Source organism: Lampris incognitus, chromosome 20, assembly GCF_029633865.1.
Source record: "Lampris incognitus isolate fLamInc1 chromosome 20, fLamInc1.hap2, whole genome shotgun sequence".
Classification (NCBI taxonomy): domain Eukaryota; kingdom Metazoa; phylum Chordata; class Actinopteri; order Lampriformes; family Lampridae; genus Lampris; species Lampris incognitus.
This window is the reverse complement of record NC_079230.1, coordinates 18014713-18035800: the sequence shown is the minus strand read 5'-3', so window position 1 is coordinate 18035800 and position 21088 is coordinate 18014713. Positions and strand designations below refer to the sequence as shown.

General features: G+C 46.2%; 1 protein-coding gene across 1 annotated transcript; it reads left to right on the top strand.

Annotated features, from left to right (window-relative positions):
* The first annotated feature begins 1274 nt into the window (after positions 1–1274).
* On the top strand, positions 1275–20857 carry LOC130130612 (zinc finger protein RFP). The gene is made up of 15 exons (XM_056300350.1): positions 1275–1499; positions 7535–7676; positions 10210–10495; positions 11570–11811; positions 12593–12697; positions 13272–13367; positions 13527–13760; positions 13998–14145; positions 14758–14805; positions 15719–15745; positions 16042–16106; positions 16560–16670; positions 17418–17536; positions 18004–18100; positions 19804–20857. Exons 2-15 carry the CDS (start codon positions 7536–7538, stop codon positions 19954–19956), a joined length of 1872 nt encoding a protein of 623 aa, XP_056156325.1. The 5' UTR covers positions 1275–1499; position 7535; the 3' UTR covers positions 19957–20857.
* The last annotated feature ends 231 nt before the right edge of the window (positions 20858–21088 follow it).

Below are 21088 nucleotides of genomic sequence, written 5' to 3'. Positions count from 1 at the left end.
GTTCTGTTTTGGAAGCCCAGTCGAGGCGCATCCTGTATGGGTACAGGCTGTCTTGAGAGTCCCCGTATCTATCTGGATCATTAGGAGGAAGGAATGACTCGAGCTCAGATTTAAGAAAGGACAACCACAGAAACACACACACACACACACACACACACACACACACAAACACTTCACGCCTTGGCTATAAATCAAGAGTCTTGGTACAGAGAAAGACAGACAGATAAGGAGAAGTGTTTGTAGACTTCATACTTTTCACGGGCTTTGGTCACGTAGCGCCATTAGCCATTGCCAAAAGAGTGACACCTTTGTTGCACGGTCGCCAGCTAGCACAGCTACACCTCAACAGGCTAAACCAAAGCTGTTTTAGTCCAACAATAACAATATCAATACATGCATCGGTGCAGGGTTTGCGAGGGGTTCGTACTGCCACAAGCACCCCATGTTAGCACAACCCCACCCTGCTGAAGCGTCCTTGAGCAAGACACTGAATCCATACCGCGTCTATGGATGTTATTCTGTCACTTATGAAGAAACAGAATAGCCCCCCGGGGGTCCATTAAACAATACATTATTGTTAGTAGCAGTGTAACGGCATAATACAACTTCGGTTTCTGTAGTCGATGATCGTGGAAGTCGATCATAATAACAATCTGACATAAAGGATGTTCATCTGATATGCATTATATGCATAGATTGTACAAAATTGTGAAAAATGATTTAGTTTTTGCTGACATCATTAGTAGCAGTACAAATGGTAGTAGATTTCGTATTAGTATAAAAATGATAATGGTAGATTGAGTGAGGGATTGGTTGTTTGATAGTATAGGCAGTACTGTTTACAGTATAGTCGTAGTGATGGCAGTAATGGCATACTGGGACATAAGGAGGGCTTTTCTCGACTGAAACACTTTAAAGAAATGTACTCATCTGCGAACGGTCAATGCTGAGATTATCTGAAGCTAGCAGACACGGACCAAAATAAAACAGAAAAGTGGGTTAGATGACAGATTCTGACTGGCTGAAACTCTGTGTGTGTGTGTGTGTGTGTGTGTGTGTGTGTGTGTGTGTGTGTGTGTGTGTGTGTGTGTGTGTGTGTGTGTGTAAGGGAAGTTCCCTTTATGCAGAAACCAGTCCTGCCACATTTACCTGGTGGACAGACAGGTGAGTGGGCGGGACTTCCCCAGTTACCTATAGACACGTGTCACGAACACATACACATCTTTCACCGGGAGGGTGACACAAACACTTTTAAAGGAGTGCGTCTTCTGGAGAGCCTGCTTACCAAGAAAAGACGGACAAGAAAGCAAGCCAGAGAGAAGGCCTTCGTATCGCTACATCTCTGGAGTTATTCAACCGTGCAGTTTCCACCAGTTGTTGCTGTGGTTTTTTGTTTTCACTTTAAGCCGCCTTTGGTAGCTCAACAGCCGAGCGAGACCAACCAGAAGGCAGACGGTCTGAACACCTGTGCTGACCCTCTCACCTGGCCAGGTAGACAGGTAAACTTCACCATCCTCATTTACTTTGGCGTGCGTATTGGACGTTTGACTGACGCTCTGGGTCAGAGACGCCTCAGAGCTAGAATAAGCGTAAACTCCAAAACTGTCGATGGCGGTAGCAACCAATGGCGAGGAGTATAGTGGTTAAAACTGCAGCACCTGAAATGATAATCTCAGCAGATATTTAAGTATCACTAAAAACCCTTACTAGGTAAAAGTATTTCGTTTATTTGCTTCTTTTTATGTTTTTTTTTTGTGGTTATGTATTTCTACATGTTTTTCATGTATTTTCTGTTTGTTCCTACAAACGTTTAATTATTCATCTATTTGTTTACTTGTTTGTTATGAGATTGGTTGGTCGATCGATCGATTATTGACAAACTGATCGATGGTTGATCGATCAATAGATTGATCGGTGTTTGTGATAAGTTGATTAATTGATTTTACAAGGTTGCCTGGTTCAGACAGAGGGAGGCGGGCTCACTGATTGTATGTTTAGGAGATGGCAGAGGATGCTGTGACTCTGATGTAACTGTTGAGGAACTGGTTTGGAAAATTAAGGTCTCTTGAGTACCTGCAGTACACTGCTTTAGCCAGAGAATCGGGTTTGCTGCGTTTCTGCAGATGTCGAAAGAGCCCGAGCACCCTGTCAGCACTGCAGTAGGACGGTAATTAGGGCAACTATGTTACATGTGACATTTTGACAGGATAGTGGAGGGAGACGGGAGGAGTCGCATGGAGTTACTGGGACACCTCACCTGTGCTTGGCATCTTAAACCAAGCGGATGTGATTCTTATTCGGTATTTAGGATTTTGGATACACAGCATTTATAACCCTTCATGTTGAGCAACTGAAGTGTCTGTTAACAAGGCACCATGGTGCTCCTGTGTCTGAACCAGAATCAGGCTTTGGTTCCATAGACTTTGGAAACATTTCACATTATTGACGTCATTTTGACAGGGACAGTGTATTTATGAGTGAGACTGTTGGTTGAGATCTAGCCTTCAGAACAAGATGGGGATACTATCAGAGTATGGGATGTCCCTTTTATAGCGAATTATGTTTTCACCACTGGTTTGTCAGCACCGGCTGCTTTGATGGATGAATATATGAGTGCACTAACTTGATTGATTGATTGATTGATTTGGAATCAGAAGACATTTGGTATACAGTTAAGTCATTGTATGTTGGTCTCCCATTAATCTTCATCCATTTGCTCATTTTTCTTGTAGGTTTCTTGTTGTAATTTGCAGTCAGCTAACTACTCCATATGAACTAGTTAAGAAGTAATAATTGTACTCTTAACACATGACAGTAATGATCTTATGAATACCAGAACTATAACTAGCCGTTTTATATCGATTGATTTTTTTTTTCATTTGGGAAATAGTATTTATTCAAAGTATTTGTCATTTCAGTGTCCCACTGAGACCAAATTGTAAGAGATTTCAGATGTTTGCCAGTTGTCACCAGAGAAATAATCACCAAAATACTGAGCAAAAACATGCAAAGACTCAGGTCATTACAAACAATTCACACTGCAATGTTATGAACAGAAGAAGAATTCTATTCAATAGAATAAAATAGGAAACTAATCTCATCATGTCCTCTAAAATTCAAATTTGCTATAAGACTGCTGAGGGGTTCTTCAATGATCAACAATTTGTTACCTGTGTGTGTGTGTGTTTGTGTGTGTGTGTGTGTGTGTGTGTGTGTGTGTGTGTGTGTGTGTGTGTGTGTGTGTGTGTGTGTGTGTGTGTGTGTGTGTGTGTGTGTGTGTGTGTGTGTGTTTATAGTATATTTGTGAGGACCAATTTAAATTTGGGTTTAGGATTAAAATTAGAATTAGGATTAGGTTAAAGTTTGGGTTTAGGATTGAGGTTAAACATGTAGGAGCTAGGGAATCAGTGCAGTCGACGAGGGTCCTCACAAGTGTAGAAAAACAAATGTGTGTCTGTGTGAGTATGTGGGTATGTGTCAGTGTTATCATATCAGGACAGAATCTTGCCCCACTTCATTCCAAAGCAAACAGTCTTCTGACCTCCTCGATCTGATCTGAGGCAAGGGACATTTGTTTGTGTGTGTGTGTGTGTGTGTGTGTGTGTGTGTGTGTGTGTGTGTGTGTGTGTGTGTGTGTGTGTGTGTGTGTGTGTGTGTGTGTGTGTGTGTGTGTGTGTGTGTGTGTTATGTAATGTCAAGTTTTCTCATGTCTTAAACTTTTCCATCGATAACCTCTTCTAAACCCTGCTCTCTCTCTCTCTCTCTCTCGCCACACCCCACCCTATTTAATCTTCCTCTCTCTATCCCTGCTTCTTTTCTCATGACCCTCGCATTTCTAAGACTGATCAATCATTAATCCTTCCACCGTTCCAGTCTTCGAAAAATGAGAAAAGTCAATTCCAAAAGTCCACCCTGCCTCTCAACCCCCCACCTGTCTCTTTCTCTCTTAGTCTCTCTCTCTCTCTCCCCCTCTCAATCTCTCCCTATGTCGCTCTAATTTTCCCCCCAATCTGACATTGTCAATCAAGTTAAACCCTCCCCTATTGTGCTAACAGAAAATTGAGTGTTTTAGTCCCCTACTGTCCTAATATGAATCCCACTCCAGCCGTCTCTCTCAGGATTCCTAATATCAAACAAAACAAGAACACCGAAGATGACTGCTAAATTGAATTAAGAAAAAAAAAGTATATATAATAGTGAGCGCTCTGTCGCTCTCTGCAAACAGAGTGTAGGCCTGTTCTTTTCCTCACACTGGAATTGAATACTACTTTTAATTTAGTCTTAATTGTGACTTTGTAGTACGTCTGCAAAATCCCAAATCGTCTCTCGAGTTTCCGACATAGTTGTCAAAAGAAAGTCTTACATTCTTAGTTAATAATGGCGAATTGGTCGCCGGGAACGGCTGCTCCACTGCTTCATAATGGTTAGCATGGGTCACATGCAGAGGACAGACTTCCCCACAGGGATTGATAAAGTTTAAATTGATTTATAGAAACAAAATTATTTTAGGAATATCACCTTACCCTCTTTACATGGGAGTAATGTCCGTTTACAGCGGTTAAATCCTTGTCTGTGTGTATGGCAACAATTGCGGCCTCGGTGTTGCTCAACCGGCGTTGCCGATTCTCACGCATCTGACGTGAGCCTCACGCTTTCAAGCTGTCTCACGCTCTCACACACCGAGGCAAAGCTCACGCCAAAACACTGCAGTGGCTAGATGAACAGGCGAACGGAAGTCTCTCCGGTATAGCAATGGTCAAAACCAAGCAAAGATTTTGACTCCAGAAGACAGCTGAGTATTCGAAAACTGGCTCTTTTACGTGGGTGCCTCCATACAGACGCATCTTAAGTTGCTCTGATTGGTGCGAACACTTATCTCCGTGTTGAATAGATAAGCTCTGAACCGCCGTGCACGGCAGAGAGAAGAATCAAAGCGACGAATGAAACCGCCGGGAATGTTACACACCGTGACGCATGAAGGGTTAAATTGTTTATTTCCTGTTTACCTTAATTTATTGTAGCGTTCACCACTATAAAGATCACACTCACAGAACTCAGAACTGAGCATCATCTTTATTACGGCTGTTGTCTGCCTATTATCTAACACAACTCACTGGTCGCCTCCTCCACCCAAACGAAAAACAAGGAAAGCAAGTGCATCCGGGTAGTGTAGCGGTCTATTCCGTTGCCTCAGTCTGTCTCTATGGAGCGCCCTTTCCTCCCCTTGGACAGCAGCTGCACCCTGTAAATGACCTCCCCCAACCTTTCCAGTACTCTGTAAGGACCCGCCCACTGGCTGTCAAGCTTAAGGCACCAGCCTTTCTTCCGCTAATGGTTGTAGACCCAGACCAACTCTCCAGCCAGAAATTTCCTCCCTTGTGTCCTCACATCATAGTTCCATTTTTGTCTCACACTGGCTCTCTGCTGCAGCTCCCAGGCAAAAACGTGGGCTGACTCGAGGCAGTCCTGAAGCCTCCTGGTATACTCAGGACCTTAGGAAGGGTTTGGGAGATCCGGTGGCCAACCAAAAGCCAACTCTGCAGGGGTACAGAGCTCTCTCCCCAGCATGAGAAAGGCAGGCATGCAGAATGTGGTCTCCTGAACAGCAGAGCAATACGCCATGAGCACCAAGGGTAGATGGTCATCCTTGTCCCACTGGTGCTGCGAAGTGAGGATGGCCAGCTGCTGGTCCAAGGTGCGATGGAATCTTTCCACCAAGCTGTCACTCTGGGGCCACAAGGGGTTGGTGCGGGTCATGTGTATGGCCAGACTCTCGCACATGGAGGCAAACACCCAGGACTCAAAATTCCTCCCCTGGTCACTGTGTATGGTTTCCGGCACTCCAAAACAGCTGAACATGCCCTCCACTAGGGCATCTATGATTGTCTCTGCCTCTTGGTCTGGGAGAGCGTATGCCTCTGGCCATTTTGTGAAATGGTCTATGGCGGAAAGGACATAGCGTTTACTCTTGTCTGAGTGAGGTAGTCGAACCACTATATCCACCACCACTCTTTCCAGCATGGGAACGACCAGGGGGACCCTTATGGGCTGTACAGCGGTCACAGTAGCGGCAAAAATTCTCCACGTCCCTCCTCCACTGACCTGAGTAGTAACCCTGCCAGAGGCGACGGAGGGTCTTAGTAACTCCAAAAGGCCCAGACCCTGCGGCTCCATGCATGGCCTTAAGCATTGCCTCCCGCAGGCCTTTGGGAACCACCACCAGCCACCTCTCCTCCCCTGTTGCTGGCTTCTTCCAAGCCCACTGTAGCACTCCCTGATATAGCCGCAAAGCCCCAAACTTAGACCACAGCCCCTTGGTTGCTGGGGAGAACTCTGCTACATCTTCCCACAGAGGCCGATGCTGTGCCCCCAACTACTGACCTATGGGCTGAAGGTCAGCATCCTGCTCCAGCCGCTGTCTCCACTCTGCCATGTCCACTGTCTGCAGCTCTCGACAGATGAACTCGTCCACCTGTCGCACTTCAGCACAGCCCTCCTCCTCCTTGCGCAGCTCTCTGCGATGGCTCCCCAGATTTTTGGCATCAATTACACCGTTCATTACACAGGAGTTCAGGCTGTAAACACTGTCCAAACCGCCTCTCCAGGGCCCCCACTAAAGCTCCATAACTACGCCTGCTCTCAAGGCTAAGCAGTAGCAGACAAGACAGGGCATTGTCAGTGAGGCACAAAGCCAACTGTAGTGCTTTAGTCTCTATTGAACAACCTCTCTCCCTGGGCATGCCGAGCCTCGACCTGTGTCCCACATCCGGTGGCAGAAGAAACGGTGTGAAATGCCAACGATGGGGGTCATGCCCACGTCGGCAGCCATCCTCACCGCAGACTTCCTTAGGCGATTCTTCGCCTCATGTGAAGCTCTCCTGAGCTTCCAGGCCATGTCCTCCAACCACCTGCATGCTCCTTCCTCCTCTCTGTCTCTCCTCTCCTTCTTCACTCCCGTCCTACATTTCTGTACTGTGAGTAAATTACTGCTTCAAAATGAGAGCATCCATAGACAGCATTTGACTCAGAACAAAATCAGTAGGTGACTTAAACCTGTGTGAAACGCACTTGTTATTTTGGGGGATTTCGTTTTCTCCAAATAGGAAAATGTAAAGGGGATTTTGGTGTGTGAGCCTTCTGCCAATTTGCGGCTAATTTTGTCCTACAAATTGACCGCATGGCTGAACCACACTGTTGGATAAACTGTTGAGATGTCTGTGAATGTTCTCATTCATCCAGGTCATGGTTATCCAAAGGAATTGAATCAAGTGCAACTGGATATATATATATACCAAGTCCAGTTGCACTTGATTCAATTCCTTTGGACTGTTGAGAAGATGTTTAGATGACCCTTACCTGATATCTTTTTTTTACTCTCTCTCTCTCTCTCTCTCTCTCTCTCTCTCTCTCTCTCTCTCTCTCTCTCTCTCTCTCTCTCTCTCTCTCTCTCTCTCTCTCTCTCTCTCTCTCTCTCTCTCTCTCTCTCTCTCTCTCTCTCTCTCTCTCTCTCTCTCTCTCTGTTCTTCCTGTCCAGGATGTCAATGTATGGCAGTTTCCTGTCTGATGAGCAGTTCCAGTGCTCCATCTGTCTGGATGTCTTCACCAACCCGTCCTCCACACCTTGTGGCCACAGCTTCTGCATGGCTTGCATCTCCAGATACTGGGATGGATCCAAGGTGTGTGTTTTCTCTGAGACTAAAACCTCAGATAAACATGTCCTAATCCACACAGTTTTAGATAATCCAGGAGTTTTCTGTGCACCGCATCCTCTCTAATCCCTGTCTCAGTAACTATGACTGACATGAGTACTGTGCTCACAGTGATTATTGATATAGTGACTAACAAGATATTTATCATGATGTGTCTTCAGAATGATATTTTGATAATTTCATTTTAACAAAATACATGAGTACATCAATTTGTACTTGTTGCACTATAAATCAACAGACAAGATAAAATAACGTAATGTGCAGTTTTTTTTTTTTTTAGCTAGGCACATGACTTGAATCTTGGTTTCTGCACGGCTTCTGAATATTTTCAAATCACCTGTTCTATTTTTGATAACCTGTAAAGTTATTGCAAACTTCCTTCAGAATCGGGGAACCCTTGCCGGCATCACCTGAGTTAGTGTCTACAACAAAATGAAACATATTGTAGTGAATTCAGGGGTAGCAGGGAACGGCCGCAGCCGGGACGCGAACCCGGGTCTCCCACACCACGGGTGACTATGTTAACCAGTTGACTAAAGGGTCCAACCTGTCTAGTCATCCATGGTTGTTACACTACCCCCCTCCTTCGGGCTTCAGCATATCAGCTCCTTCACGCCTCTGGGCGCACGCACTTCCAATGGCCTCATGTTCTCACCATCCCGCTTTTAACACCAATGTAGCGAATTCGGGGGGCAGCCGGGAACCGCCACAGCTGGGACAGAACCCGGTGTAACAGCCCAAGATATACGCCCTGGCCAGACTATACACAGGGTTAAAGTGGCTAGCCTGTTTTATACTCCAGGTATATTATGGGCTAGTTCAGTTTATACCTTGGGGTATTATTTAGGCTAGGCTATTTCATACCCCCATAGGCCAGATTATACCCCCATTCTCAGACCCGGGGTTAAAATGGACTAGCCTGTTTTATACCCCGGGTATATTCTGGGCAAGTCCAGTTTATACCCCGGGGTATTATTTAGGCTAGGCTATTTCCTACCCTTCTAAACAAGATTATACCCCCCACACCCAGATACACAAAATAATCAAGGATACAGTATTACATTTTGATTTTATTTCACACACTGATGACACAACCTTATAAACTATCATGCAAAGCTTTGAAACTTTCAAATCTCTATCACCTTCCTAGCCTATTAGCTTTTGGCTAACTAGCAACTGTCTTAGCTCTTTTAGCTAAGCTAATAAATATTTTAGCTTAAAAGCATCAATAATGACAGCAAAAACTTGTTTTTTTAACACATTTAAGTTCACTAGGAACCTTCCTCACCTTGATCTACCAATCTGAAGGACATTTGTATGCATTAACATAGTTTGATCCATATGTGATTGAGAGAGAGATGTCTGCTCACCATGCTTGCTGAAATTACTGCATGTCAAGAGCCAAACGAATTCAGAACATTGAATTGCACACACAATTGTTAGAGTTTTGAAATAGTGCCCTCTGTAACCCCGGGGGGGGGGGTGTATAATCTGGACTAGAGGGATATAGTCTGGCCTAGCCGAAAATATACCCCATAGTATAAACCAGCCTGGGCTATTTTATACCCCAGGCTATACTGTTTGGCGGTGGTTAATCTGGCCTCTTACACCGGGCCTCCCGCACCATGGGTGACTACGTTAACCAGTTGACTAAAGGGTCTGTCATCCGTGGTCGTTACAATATGAACTGAAGAAACGACATGTGCTCCTATGCATGCCGGATTTACTTTTGTCCTAAATGAGTCTACTGCCCCCCATCTTGTGCATATTTATGTTCTTAGTGCTCGGAAATTAAACCAAAGATGGTGGCTACAAAGTCTGTGATTCATAACTGGCAAGTTTTGTTGGGGGGGGGGGGGTTCAGATTTATCAATAAACAAGTCAAATCTCATCACAATGGGCGTCCGGGTAGCGTGGCGGTCTATTCCGTTGTCTACCAACATGGGGATTGCTGGTTCGAATCCCAGTGTTACCTCCAGATTGGTCGGGCATCCCTTCAGACACAATTGGCCGTGTCTGCGGGTGGGAAGCCGGATGTGTCCTGGTCGCTGCACTAGCACCTCCTCTGGTTGGTCGGGCGCCTGTTCAGGGGGTATGTATCGGGGTATGTACCATATGTATCGGAGGAAGCATGTGGTAGTCTGCAGCCCTCCCCAGATTGGCAGAGGGGGTGGAGCAGCAACCGGGACAGACGCGGAAGAATGGGGGTGGTTGGCTGGGTACAACTGGGGAGAAAAAAAGGGGGGGGGGGGGAGTCCAAAAAAAACAAAACAAACTCATCACAAGACAATTCGCATTGCATGGGTGAGTTTGGATGTGTAAATGGTGTTCTTGGTAGAAAGTCATATGGATCATAAAAACCCCATATAACCAAACAACACATAAAAACAATGACCGACCTGATCATCATCACAGCATATCAAAGAACATCCTTCCTTCCTCTGTTAATTTCTTCCTCTCTTCACTCCTCTCTCTCCTCCACTGCTTCTTCCTGCCCCAGTCGTGCCAGTGTCCTCTATGTAAGAAGACCTTCCAGAAGCGTCCGGACCTCCAGATCAACAGGACCCTAAGAGAGATCACTGAACAGTTCAAATCCATGAGGGGAGTGGTTGCAGGAGGAGGAGGAGGAGGAGTGGCGAGAGACAGGAGAACAGGAAAAGGAGGCGGGGTTGGAGAAGGAGGCATGCCGGACGATGTGTTCTACGAGTTAAGGAGGAGGTTGCCGCGGCAGGTGCAGATGAATCATTCCACACTAATCACCGAAGAACAGCGTCAAATTAGCTCCAGTGAGTGTCTGACTGCCACGTGTTTTGAACTCGGCCTGTTTTGTGAACAAAAGACGTAAAGGTGGCATCTCACTGTGATGGTAACGTCTGCTGGACCTAAACACTGACACCAGCTCTCATTCTGTAGTGGTACATGGTCATAATGATAGTCAATGGTATATGGTTTATGACAGGTGACAGCGTTATTATGGGACAAATAGTTTGTGTCTCAAATCTAAACCTGAAATAATAGATGGGCTCAAAAGCTTGTTTTCAACTTACAAGTAGAAAAAAAATATCCAGATTCATAATTACAGACGCTTGGAACATTTTCCTATTTTCTACTTCTTTTTTTTAATTCAAAAATTCTCATCAGATTTTCTGTTGCAGTGTTTCCAAAAGCCATTAAGATTAATCTCGTTTCATTTGTTTCAGGTCGTTGCCTTTGGTGTGTTGCTTTGTATGTTTTTCACAGTTGGAAAAGTACAAAAAACAGTCTGTAATGACTGTTCATTTATTTTATTCGTTTGTTGTGACATGACGTTTTGGAAAGAGACAGTTCAGAGAGAGAGGAGAGAGAGAGAGAGAGAGGGACGGATGGACAGAGAGCCAGACGGACAGAGAGACAGAAGGACGGATGGATGGACAGAGAGACAGACGGATGGACGGACAGACAGACGGATGGACGGACAGAGAAACAGACGGGCGGATGGACAGAGAGAAAGACAGACGGACAGACAGAGATACAGAAAGAGAGACAGGTGGACAGAAAGACAGACAGAGTGAGACAGAGAGAAGGACGGACAGAGAGACAGACAGAGAGATGTACGGATGGAAAGACGGACAGAGAGCGAGACAGATGGATGGGCAGACGGACGGACGGACGGACGGATGGACAGACAGATGGATGGATGGGCAGACAGACAATGGACAGACAGACAGACAGACAGACAAATGGACAGACAGATAGATAGATAGATAGATAGATAGATAGATAGATAGATATACATTAAGGTAAAGGCTAAGCGTTCCATACCATCGAGGCCTTTCTCTTGTATACCCCCTCTCATGTTAATTGTCTTTTCATCTTTCCAGGCATACCTATCCTGACATCCTTCTCACCTTTGGCCCCTTCTGGCGTGCCCCCTCTGGCCTCCTCGGTGCCCAATCCGAGTCCGATCGCTGCCTCGACCCTGACGCAGAACAGCCAAACCTATACCCCTGCGCTGCTGCCCCCGCCCCAGAGCCGCCACAGCGGCCGCCGGCGGTTCACCCTGAGCGGGGTGGGAGACAGCCAGAGCCTGCCCCTCTGTGAGATCCACCGCAGGGGAATCCTGGTATGGCTCCTCATCTTATAGCTGCTTTGTTTGTTTGTGTGTTTGCCCAACAAAGTTTCACAGTGTAAAAAAAAAAAAATCCAGACACAGAAATATGAATATTATACTTTCAAATCTGCCAGTGTTGTACAGGCAGGTCAGAGCTTTCAAACATATGTTGTATATTGGGTGTCCAGGTGGCGTGGCGGTCTATTCCGTCGCCTACCAACACAGGGATCGCTGGTTCGATTCCGCTGTGTCTGTGGGTGGGAAGCCGGATGGGATGTGGGTACGTGTCCTGGTTGCTGCACAAGCGCCTCCTCTGGTCGGGAACTGGGGGGGAATAGCGTGATCCTCACACGCGCTACGTCCCCCTGGCGAAACTCCTCACTCTCAGGTGAAAAGAAGCGGCAGGCGACTCCACATGTATCGGAGGAGGCATGTGGTAGTCCGCAGCCGTCCCCAGATCGGCAGAGGGGGTGGAGCAGCCACCGGGATGGCTTGCAAGAGCAGGGTAATTGGCCGGATACAACTGGGGAGAAAAAGGGGTCAAAAATATTATTTAAAAAATAAAATAAATAGATATATAAGGAAAATCTACTAAATGCCACAAATCGTCAATTTAAAATTCAACAAAATTTCTCATCATTGTCTAATCATTTTGATTGCATAATATTGGCATCATCATCATCCTCATCCTCATGTCATTTAATAAAGTAATAAGCTTTGTGATGGTGTGTTTTTAATAGTGTCACATCGTGGCATAGCCTTCGTAAGACTTGCGGTCTCTGCTGATTTCCAGGTGTACTGCAGGACCGATAGAGTTTGCATCTGTCCCGAGTGTGAGGCCTTGGACCACCAAAACCACGACACAGTGCCGGTGGAGACAGAATGGATGGAAAAGAAGGTAGAGAGGCGGGAGGGGAGGCGGGATAGTGGAAGGAGACGGGGAGAGATGGAAACGGGACAAATGGGTGAAGGACAGACAGGGAGGGGAGTAGGAATCAATAGCAGAATGGATGATTATAGCACACGTCTGATCAGACACGGACGGGGGAAGATAGAAAGAGAGAAGGCCGCCGGAAAGGGAGGGGGGGAAGGGAATGTGTGACTTGAAACAACCAAAGCACGTGGGGTTTAATGGTGTGATGGATGGATGGATGGATGGATGGCAAATACGATGAAAAAGAAAAGAAAAAAAGAAGAAGGTGGGATGAATGTCTGATAAATGTGTGTGTGTGTGTGTGTGTGTGTGTGTGCGTGTGCGCATGTTGTGTGTGTCTGTGCATGGGCTAATGTGTTTTCCTGAGTTTCTCTATATGTGCCCATGTGTGTGTATGTGCACATGTCTCACTGTAAATATATTGTATTTGAGTATGTGTTTGGACCCTCACATACTGTGTGTGTGTGTGTGTGTGTGTGTGTGTGTGTGTGTGTGTGTGTGTGTGTGTGTGTGTGTGTGTGTGTGTGTTTGTGTGCAGGCCCAGCTGAGTGTATCGCAGCAGGAGATCCAGGAGATGATCAGACAGAGAGTGAAGAAGGTTGAGGAGATCAGAATGTCAGTTGCTGAACTGCAGGTCAGTCTTATGTGTATACACACACACACACACATACACACACATACACACACACACACACACACACACACACACACACACACACACACACACACACACACACACACACACGAGGCCCACACTCATGAAGCCTCCCCTCCCTCTCTCTCCCCCCGCCAGCTCGCCGTCGAGCGGGAGACGGCGGGCAGCGTGTGTGTGTTCTCCGCGCTGGTGTGTGCCATCGAGCGCTCGCAGGCGGAGCTGATGGAGGTGATGGAGATGAGCCGGCGGGCGGCGGAGCACCAGGCCGACGCTCTGATTCGCCAGCTGGAGCTGGAGGTGGCCGAGCTGAGGAGGCGAGGACAGGCCCTGTCGGAGCTCGCCCAGTCCGAGGACCAAATTCACTGCGTCAAGGTGAGCGTCGATTTGATAAGATGCATTTTGATTTCGATAAATTCACCCACATTGAGAGTGATCAGAGCTCCTTGGATATTTGGAAGTTTCCTTTCCAAGAACTGCCGTCCAAAATGAGACGGGCCTCACATGAAACGTCTGATAAATACTCACAATGGGGGCTTGGTAGCAAACTGAAAAATCACGATAAATGATGAATACATCTGTTAGTCAAACATTTCAACATCGCCCTTACAGAGTTTCCTCACCCTCTCCACCCCTCCACCAACCAGAGATTGGTCAAGGGTGTCGGTGAACTCTGACCTTGGGACGGGGACCATCTACCGGTCGCTGGCAGCCTTGGTGGAGAGATTCCAGGAACAACTGAAAAACATTGCTGAGATCGGTGAGGGGCTTAGCCAGAGACAGACTGTTTGCAGAGGCGGTTTGTGTTATGGATGACGGGTTTGGTATCTTGGCGGTTGTAGGGTTCGTCCTGCAGCATGTCGGTCACAGGTTTACCCCTCACGGAGAGAAATAAAAACTTCTCTGCCCAGTGTAAGACTGAAGGGGCATTCCTGCTTCCTGTTGTACTGGTGCAGAGAGCAGGTACCGTGTGATACTTGCATCAGTGTGACACAACAGCCCATGCGACCTTTTGTCGTTTCAGGGCAGGTGTGTTTAGTGCTCAATTTCAGGTGGCTGGTAGAAACAGCTAAGCTGTGTCTTTCATTGTTTTGGCATGACAGAGATGAACGTGTGGCTCAATGGGCCGGTAGCCTGTATCAAAGAATTATACTGCCCCCTTGTGTAAGAAGTTGAAATTCTTCCAACACCAAAAGCTTTCCTTACTCGGTCATCTTAACTTAGTTGAGGGACATTTTGACCTTAAGTTGTAAAAAAAATTACTGCCTGTAAAAAAATAAATAAAAATAAATAAAAATTCGTTGTTTGGAAATTTGTCCATAAGGTGGATGAGTAGTCCACGTCTCATTCACCTGGTGTGGTTTCTCTCCAGGTTTTCCTGCTCCAGCGGTGGATCCCAGCCCAGCACGCCCACAGCCCAGTGAGTATCACCCACCGGCCCACATGAAGACATTTACGTCAATGTCATACCGCTTTCAAAATAAAACTAGCAAGTGCACTTTTATTTTACTTTTGTTGTACTTGCAAATGTAAACTCGAGAGTACCTTTGCTTTTACTCTTCTTGAATACTGAATAAAGGCAGTAGTAGTAGTATAGTTCTAGTCCCACACAGTAAGAATACTTCAAAAAACATACGTAAGGGGTGTCTAGGTAGCGTAGCAATCTATTCAGTTACCTACCAACACGGGTATCGCAGTTCGAATCCCCGTGTTACCTCCGGCTTGGTCGGGCGTCCCTACAGACACAATTGGCCGTGTCTGCGGTTGGGAAGCTGGATATGGGTTTGTGTCCTGGTCGCTGCTCTAGCACCTCCTCTGGTCTGTCGGGGGGGGGGGGGGGGGCTGGTGGGGAATAGCATGATCCTCCCACGCACTACATCCTGCTGGTGAAACTCCTCACTGTCGGGTGAAAAGAAGCGGCTGGCGACTCCATGTGTATTGGAGGAGGCATGTGGTAGTCTGCAGAGGGGGTGGAGCAGCGACCAGGACGGCTTGGAAGAGCTGGGTAATTGGCCAAGTACAACTGAGGAGAGAAAAGGGGGGTAAATCCACAAAAAAAACTTAAATATACACTTTTTTTCACAAGATACCTTTAAGTTGACCAATTTGGAAATCCATACACAATCTAGTGAACGTTATGCTACACATTATACCACCAGCCTACTGAAATACAGCTACCTAGCCACTAGGATGTTAAAAAGCATTTTATTAGAGACTGCTGTTTGATGTGAGAGAGAGAGTCCAAAAGTCTAAGGCAGGAGGCCTGGATAGGCTCCAGTAGGGCCTGCAGAGAAGTCGGTTGTCTTCATGAAATATGTTTTGTTTTCTTTCAGAAGTGAAGAAGATTCAGGAGTATGCATGTAAGTTCCTATTCACATGGAGAAGGAGACGCACAGCTGTCCTGGTGTGTCGCTGGGTCACGGCCCGTAATTTAAATCAGACATATAGCAATGCATGTTCTTAGCAACACGTCCAATTTCAATCACTTTGGCATTACAAGTCATCTTTTATTTGCAATGTCATAATTAACATACAACATATTAGGTATGATGTAAACAACTTGTGCTCGCTCTCTCTCTCTCTCTCTCTCTCTCTCTCTCTCTCTCTCTCTCTCTCTCTCTCTCTCTCTCTCTCTCTCTCTCTCTCTCTCTCATAGTGGACGTGACTCTGGACTCCAACACCGCCCACCCCAGGCTGGTCATATCAGAGGATTTGAAGAAGGTGAGCCAGCTGTTAATCAAGTGACCGTGCACAGCAGATACCTGCATCTAAAGTTACCCGACGACAAGATCCATTTCGTTCCGCAAAATAGTTTCTGTCTTCTCTTTTTGCGTGAATGTGGAGTTTGATGTTTGTAAACCGCATCATCCTCTCTGACTAGGCCCAAGTCAAAAATCTCTGTATGGTTTAAATCCTCCCTGATCTTCTCTCCCCTCACTCGATTTCTTTTCACTGGGTTTGTTGCCCTCTGTCACTGGGATATTGTCATGTTGTGTACAGCTTTGACGGGAGCTCTCCTCATATTGGTGTTGAAACCATGTGCTGGTCTTGTCAGGGTGTTCGTCTGGGTTTCACTTCTTCCGCTGCTGCACGTGTTGAACGTTTCCTGGTGTAAGGGTGACGGCTGATGGCGTTGAATGTGAACTGTGTGTTTCTTGCCTCTGTCGTGGCCAGGTGAAATGTGGGGACCGGCACCAGTCGCTGCCAGACAACCCAGAGAGGTTTGACAGGGTCGTCTGTTTGCTCGGCAGAGAGGCTCTCTCATCTGGAAGACACTACTGGGAGGTAAGGGACCGCAGTTTATATTTTCTCTTTTTTTTCTTTTTAAGGATTTTCCCCCCCCTTTTTTCTCTCCAGTTGTATCCGGCCAATTACCCCACTCTTCCGAGCCATCCCGGTCGCTGCTCCACCTCCTCTGCTGATCCGGGGAGGGCTGCAGACTACCACACGCCTCCTCCGATACATGTGGAGTCACCAGCCGCTTCTTTTCGCCTGACAGTGAGGAGTTTCACCAGGGGGACGTAGCGCGTGGGAGGATCACGCTACCCCCCCTCAGTTCCTCCTTCCCCCTGAACAGGCGCCCCGACCGACCAGAGGAGGCGCTAGTGCAGCGACCTGCACACATACCCACATCCAGCTTCCCACCCGCAGACACGGCCAATTGTGTCTGTAGGGACGCCCACCAAGCTGGAGGTAACATGGGGATTCGAACCAGTGACCCCCATGTTGGTAGGCAATGGAATAGACAGCTATGCCACCCGGATGCCTCCTTTTTTTGTCTAAATCAATTATTTTCTTTTTCGCTCACTTCTTTGACTCCCTTTCCCTCTTCTTTTGTCTGTTCTTTGTCTCGTCTTCATCTCCTCTAAGTGTGACTGAATAAATCAGCGAGGCAGATTTTCCTAATAAAAGGCTTCCAGGGTCACAATAATGATTGGGGGGGGCAACACATTTCTATGGTTTCAGTGTTTGAATATTTGAATGAAGGCATAACTCTGTCAATAAAGTCGCCTCTGTATTTCCTGTCAACAGGTGGAAGTGGGCGGGAAGACTGACTGGGATCTGGGCGTGGCTAGCCAATCAATAAACAGGAAGGGGAAGATCGAGGTTACCCCTAACAACGGATACTGGTTCCTAAGTCTAAGAGACAAGTGAGTGTTTTGGGCAGAGTCAGGTGCCCTGGGCTACATTAATGTGTCCCACTTTTACTTGTAGTTGGACTTTAAATTGCTTTATAACGGTCTTTAGATAAGTTATCACGCGTTAGTCGTCAAGTTTATTTGTGCAGTTCTGAAGAAATTTACAATCAGTACAATATACAAGACTAGTTTATGACATATGACCCCCTCTATCTTTGGACCCTAAACCCGGATGAGGAAAAACTCCTCAAGAAAAACCTTATCAGTCTCTGATTATGAGGTGGCGGTCAAGTTAACTTATTCAAATATTTGAATCATTTGCTGCTGACCAATCTGGAAGTGGTGAATTCATTTGAGTGCCACATGCTCGGCCATTTGGTGTAATGTGTAACACGGGGTAAGTGAAAAAGATGTTCCTGTAATAAACTCATGGTCGAATCGCTCCTGTCCTCCCTTTGTTTCCCCTCCTACTTTGACAGGAACAAGTATGCATTTCGTAGTGAGCCCTCCACAGATGTCCATATCAGCCTGCGACCACAGAGGATTGGTATCTTTGTGGACTTTGAGAAAGGACAGGTGCAGTATGGGAAATGTAGTTTATGTCATGCACCGCCTTTCAAAATAGCAGGAACACACCAAAACCCACCTTAGAATCTACTGCTACTACTTTCTGCTGCTCCCGTTAGGGGTCGCCACAGCGGATCATCCGTTTCCATCTCTTCCTGTCCTCTGCATCTTCCTCTGTCACACCAGCCACCTGCATGTCCTCCCTCACCACATCCATAAACCTCTTCTTTGGCCTTCCTCTTTTCCTCTTCCCTGGCAGCTCCATATTCAGCATCCTTCTCCCGATATACCCAGCATCTCTCCTCCACATATGTCCAAACCGTCTCAATCTTGCCTTTCTTGCTTTGTCTCCAAACTGTCCAACCTGAGCCTGTCCCTCTAATATACTCATTCCTAATTCTGTCCTTCTTCGTCACTCCCCGTGAAAATCTTAGCATCTTCAACTCTTCCACCTCCAGCTCCACCTCCTGTCTTTTCATCAGTGCCACTGTCTCCAAACCATATAACATAGCTTGTAAACCTTCCCTTTAACTCTTGCTGGTACCCTTCTGTTGCAAATCACTCCTGACACTCTTCTCCACCCACTCCACCCTGCCTGCACTCTCTTCTTCACCTCTCTTCTGCACTCCCCATAACTTTGGACAGTTGACCCCAAGTATTCAGACTCATACGCCTTTGTCATCTCTACTCCTTGCATCCTCACCATTCCACTGTCCTCCCTCTCATTCACACATATATATTCTGTCTTGCTCCTACTGACTTTCATTCCTCTTCTCTCCAGTGCATACCTCCAAGCAAAACCCATCCCAGTATGATACCCACTTTTTACATCTTTCAAATGTCAGTGGTCCTTACTAGGGTTTAGCTTAAATATTTGCAAAAAAGACATATTGAATAGCATGCTATTAATTTCTGTGGTGACACTGATATTTCCTGGACATCATATAAACAGTGAGGTTGGTTTTCTCTCTATAAAACTGGGATCTACGTCGCTCTTTGCTGTCATAGAGGACTATACAATATTGTAACTAAAATTTTCATTCACGGGCAAAGTTTCTAAATTGAAAATGCCCTATATGGAGGATCCTGGTGGCGCGATGGTTAGCGCGGTCGCCCCACAGCAAAAAGATCCTGGGTTCGAACCCCGGGATAGTCCAACCTCGGGGGTCGTCCTCTGTGTGGAGTTTGCATGTTCTCCCCGTGTCTGTGTGGGTTTCCTCCGGGGGCTCCGATTTCCTCCCACGGTCCAAAGATATTGTAGGTCAGGTGAATTGGCCATATTAAATTGTCCTTAGCCGTGAATGTGTGTGTGTGGGGAGGGGGCCCTGGGGGGGGGGCCTGTGGTGGCCTGGCGGCCTGTCCAGGGTGTCTCCCTGCCTGCCGCCCAATGACTGCTGAGATAGACTGCAGCATCCCTGAGAGCAGGATAAGTGGTTTGCATAATGAATGGATGGATGGATAGAGGTTTCTATTCTCTATTATTCTGTCCTATTCAGTTTAAGCGTAGAAAATGTTTAGGTCTTTGATATTTGGCTGCATCTTGTCTTTGCGTGACCCTGTAAACACAGTGCATTAATCAATCCTCTTTATAACCTGTCCATTCCCTGGCCTGTCCAAAAGAGGGAGGTCCTGATATTGCTGAAACTATGTTGTCGTTTCCAGGTGCTGTTTCATTTCTCTTTTTCTTATCGTGCTTTCTCCCTCCACTGCAGGTGTCTTTCTACAATGTGGATGCCAAGATCCACATCTACACCTTCGCCGATACCTTCACTGAGGCCATCTATCCGTTCTTCAGCCCCTGCACTAATAAATCTGGGAAGAACGATGGACCGCTGGTTATCACGCCGCTGAGCACGATAGAGTAGGGGATGGACACCTCTGATACTAACAATGACCCGTTTCTATGCCCCTGTATCTGTCTGTGTTCATGATCCCGTCTTATCTGTAAATCGCTTTGGAACGAACGTGTTCAGCTAAAACCAGCTCAACTTTATGTTTGAAAGAACAGTTGTGAATAACAAATCGTGTCCAGCAGGGCTGTTTTGATGGCTAAAGTTCTCCGAATCAAACAAGTATCAAAGCTCAAAACTTATAATGGGTAAAAAAAAACAACACAAAAAACAACAGTTTTTCGACAGTTAAACATGCAAAAGTTAAATGTACTAGTCGCACCCATTCAAGCAGATAGCAGCCACATGACCCCACTACATGCATGTGTATGCAAACAGATACACAAGCGTGCACACTCGAGCAGGCACATGAACAAACACGCACACATGCATGCACATATGCAAACATACACACACATGCATGCACGAACGCATGTGCAAGCACGCATGCATACACAAACATAAGCCTCGTATGATTGTTTTCAAACTCATACAGCCATACAAACAGTGATCAGCTGTCTCAGAACCAGAACCAGAATCATGTTTGTTGGCCATGTAGGTTGCACACACATGGAATTGGACTCTGGTTTCGTGGCTCTCTCAGTGTACATAACACAGAATAAATTAAGGAAAAATGTAACTGACACTTCCAAACTAAAATCACTTTGCTAGCTGATGTTGGTATTTTGTAGATAGAATATTTGTATGTAATGAAAATTGTAAATATAATACCTTATATTTCATCTTAAATGGTTTGCATTTGTTGGTTGTGAGCACAAAAAACAATCGTTTTTGGTTTTTTTCTCTGAGCTTGGAGATGTTTTATGTGTGAGTGTTACTCATGTAAAGACCGCGTTGAGCAATAAAAGATTAACTACAAGTTTGGATTGTGTTCAGTTCAGTACTTCCATGTTGTTACATTTCTGTACTAAAAGTGGCGTCAGAGGTCAGGCTCGGCATCTCTGGCACTAGTGAGTGTTTTAATGTGCTACGAAAGAACATTTCTGAAGGGGGGGCTTTTTTGAACAAGTAAGTAATGATAACACTCGCCAGCTCTGTGGTTTCACAAAGGGTGGCAGCCAAAAATCTTGGTGCTACGTTTTGATCC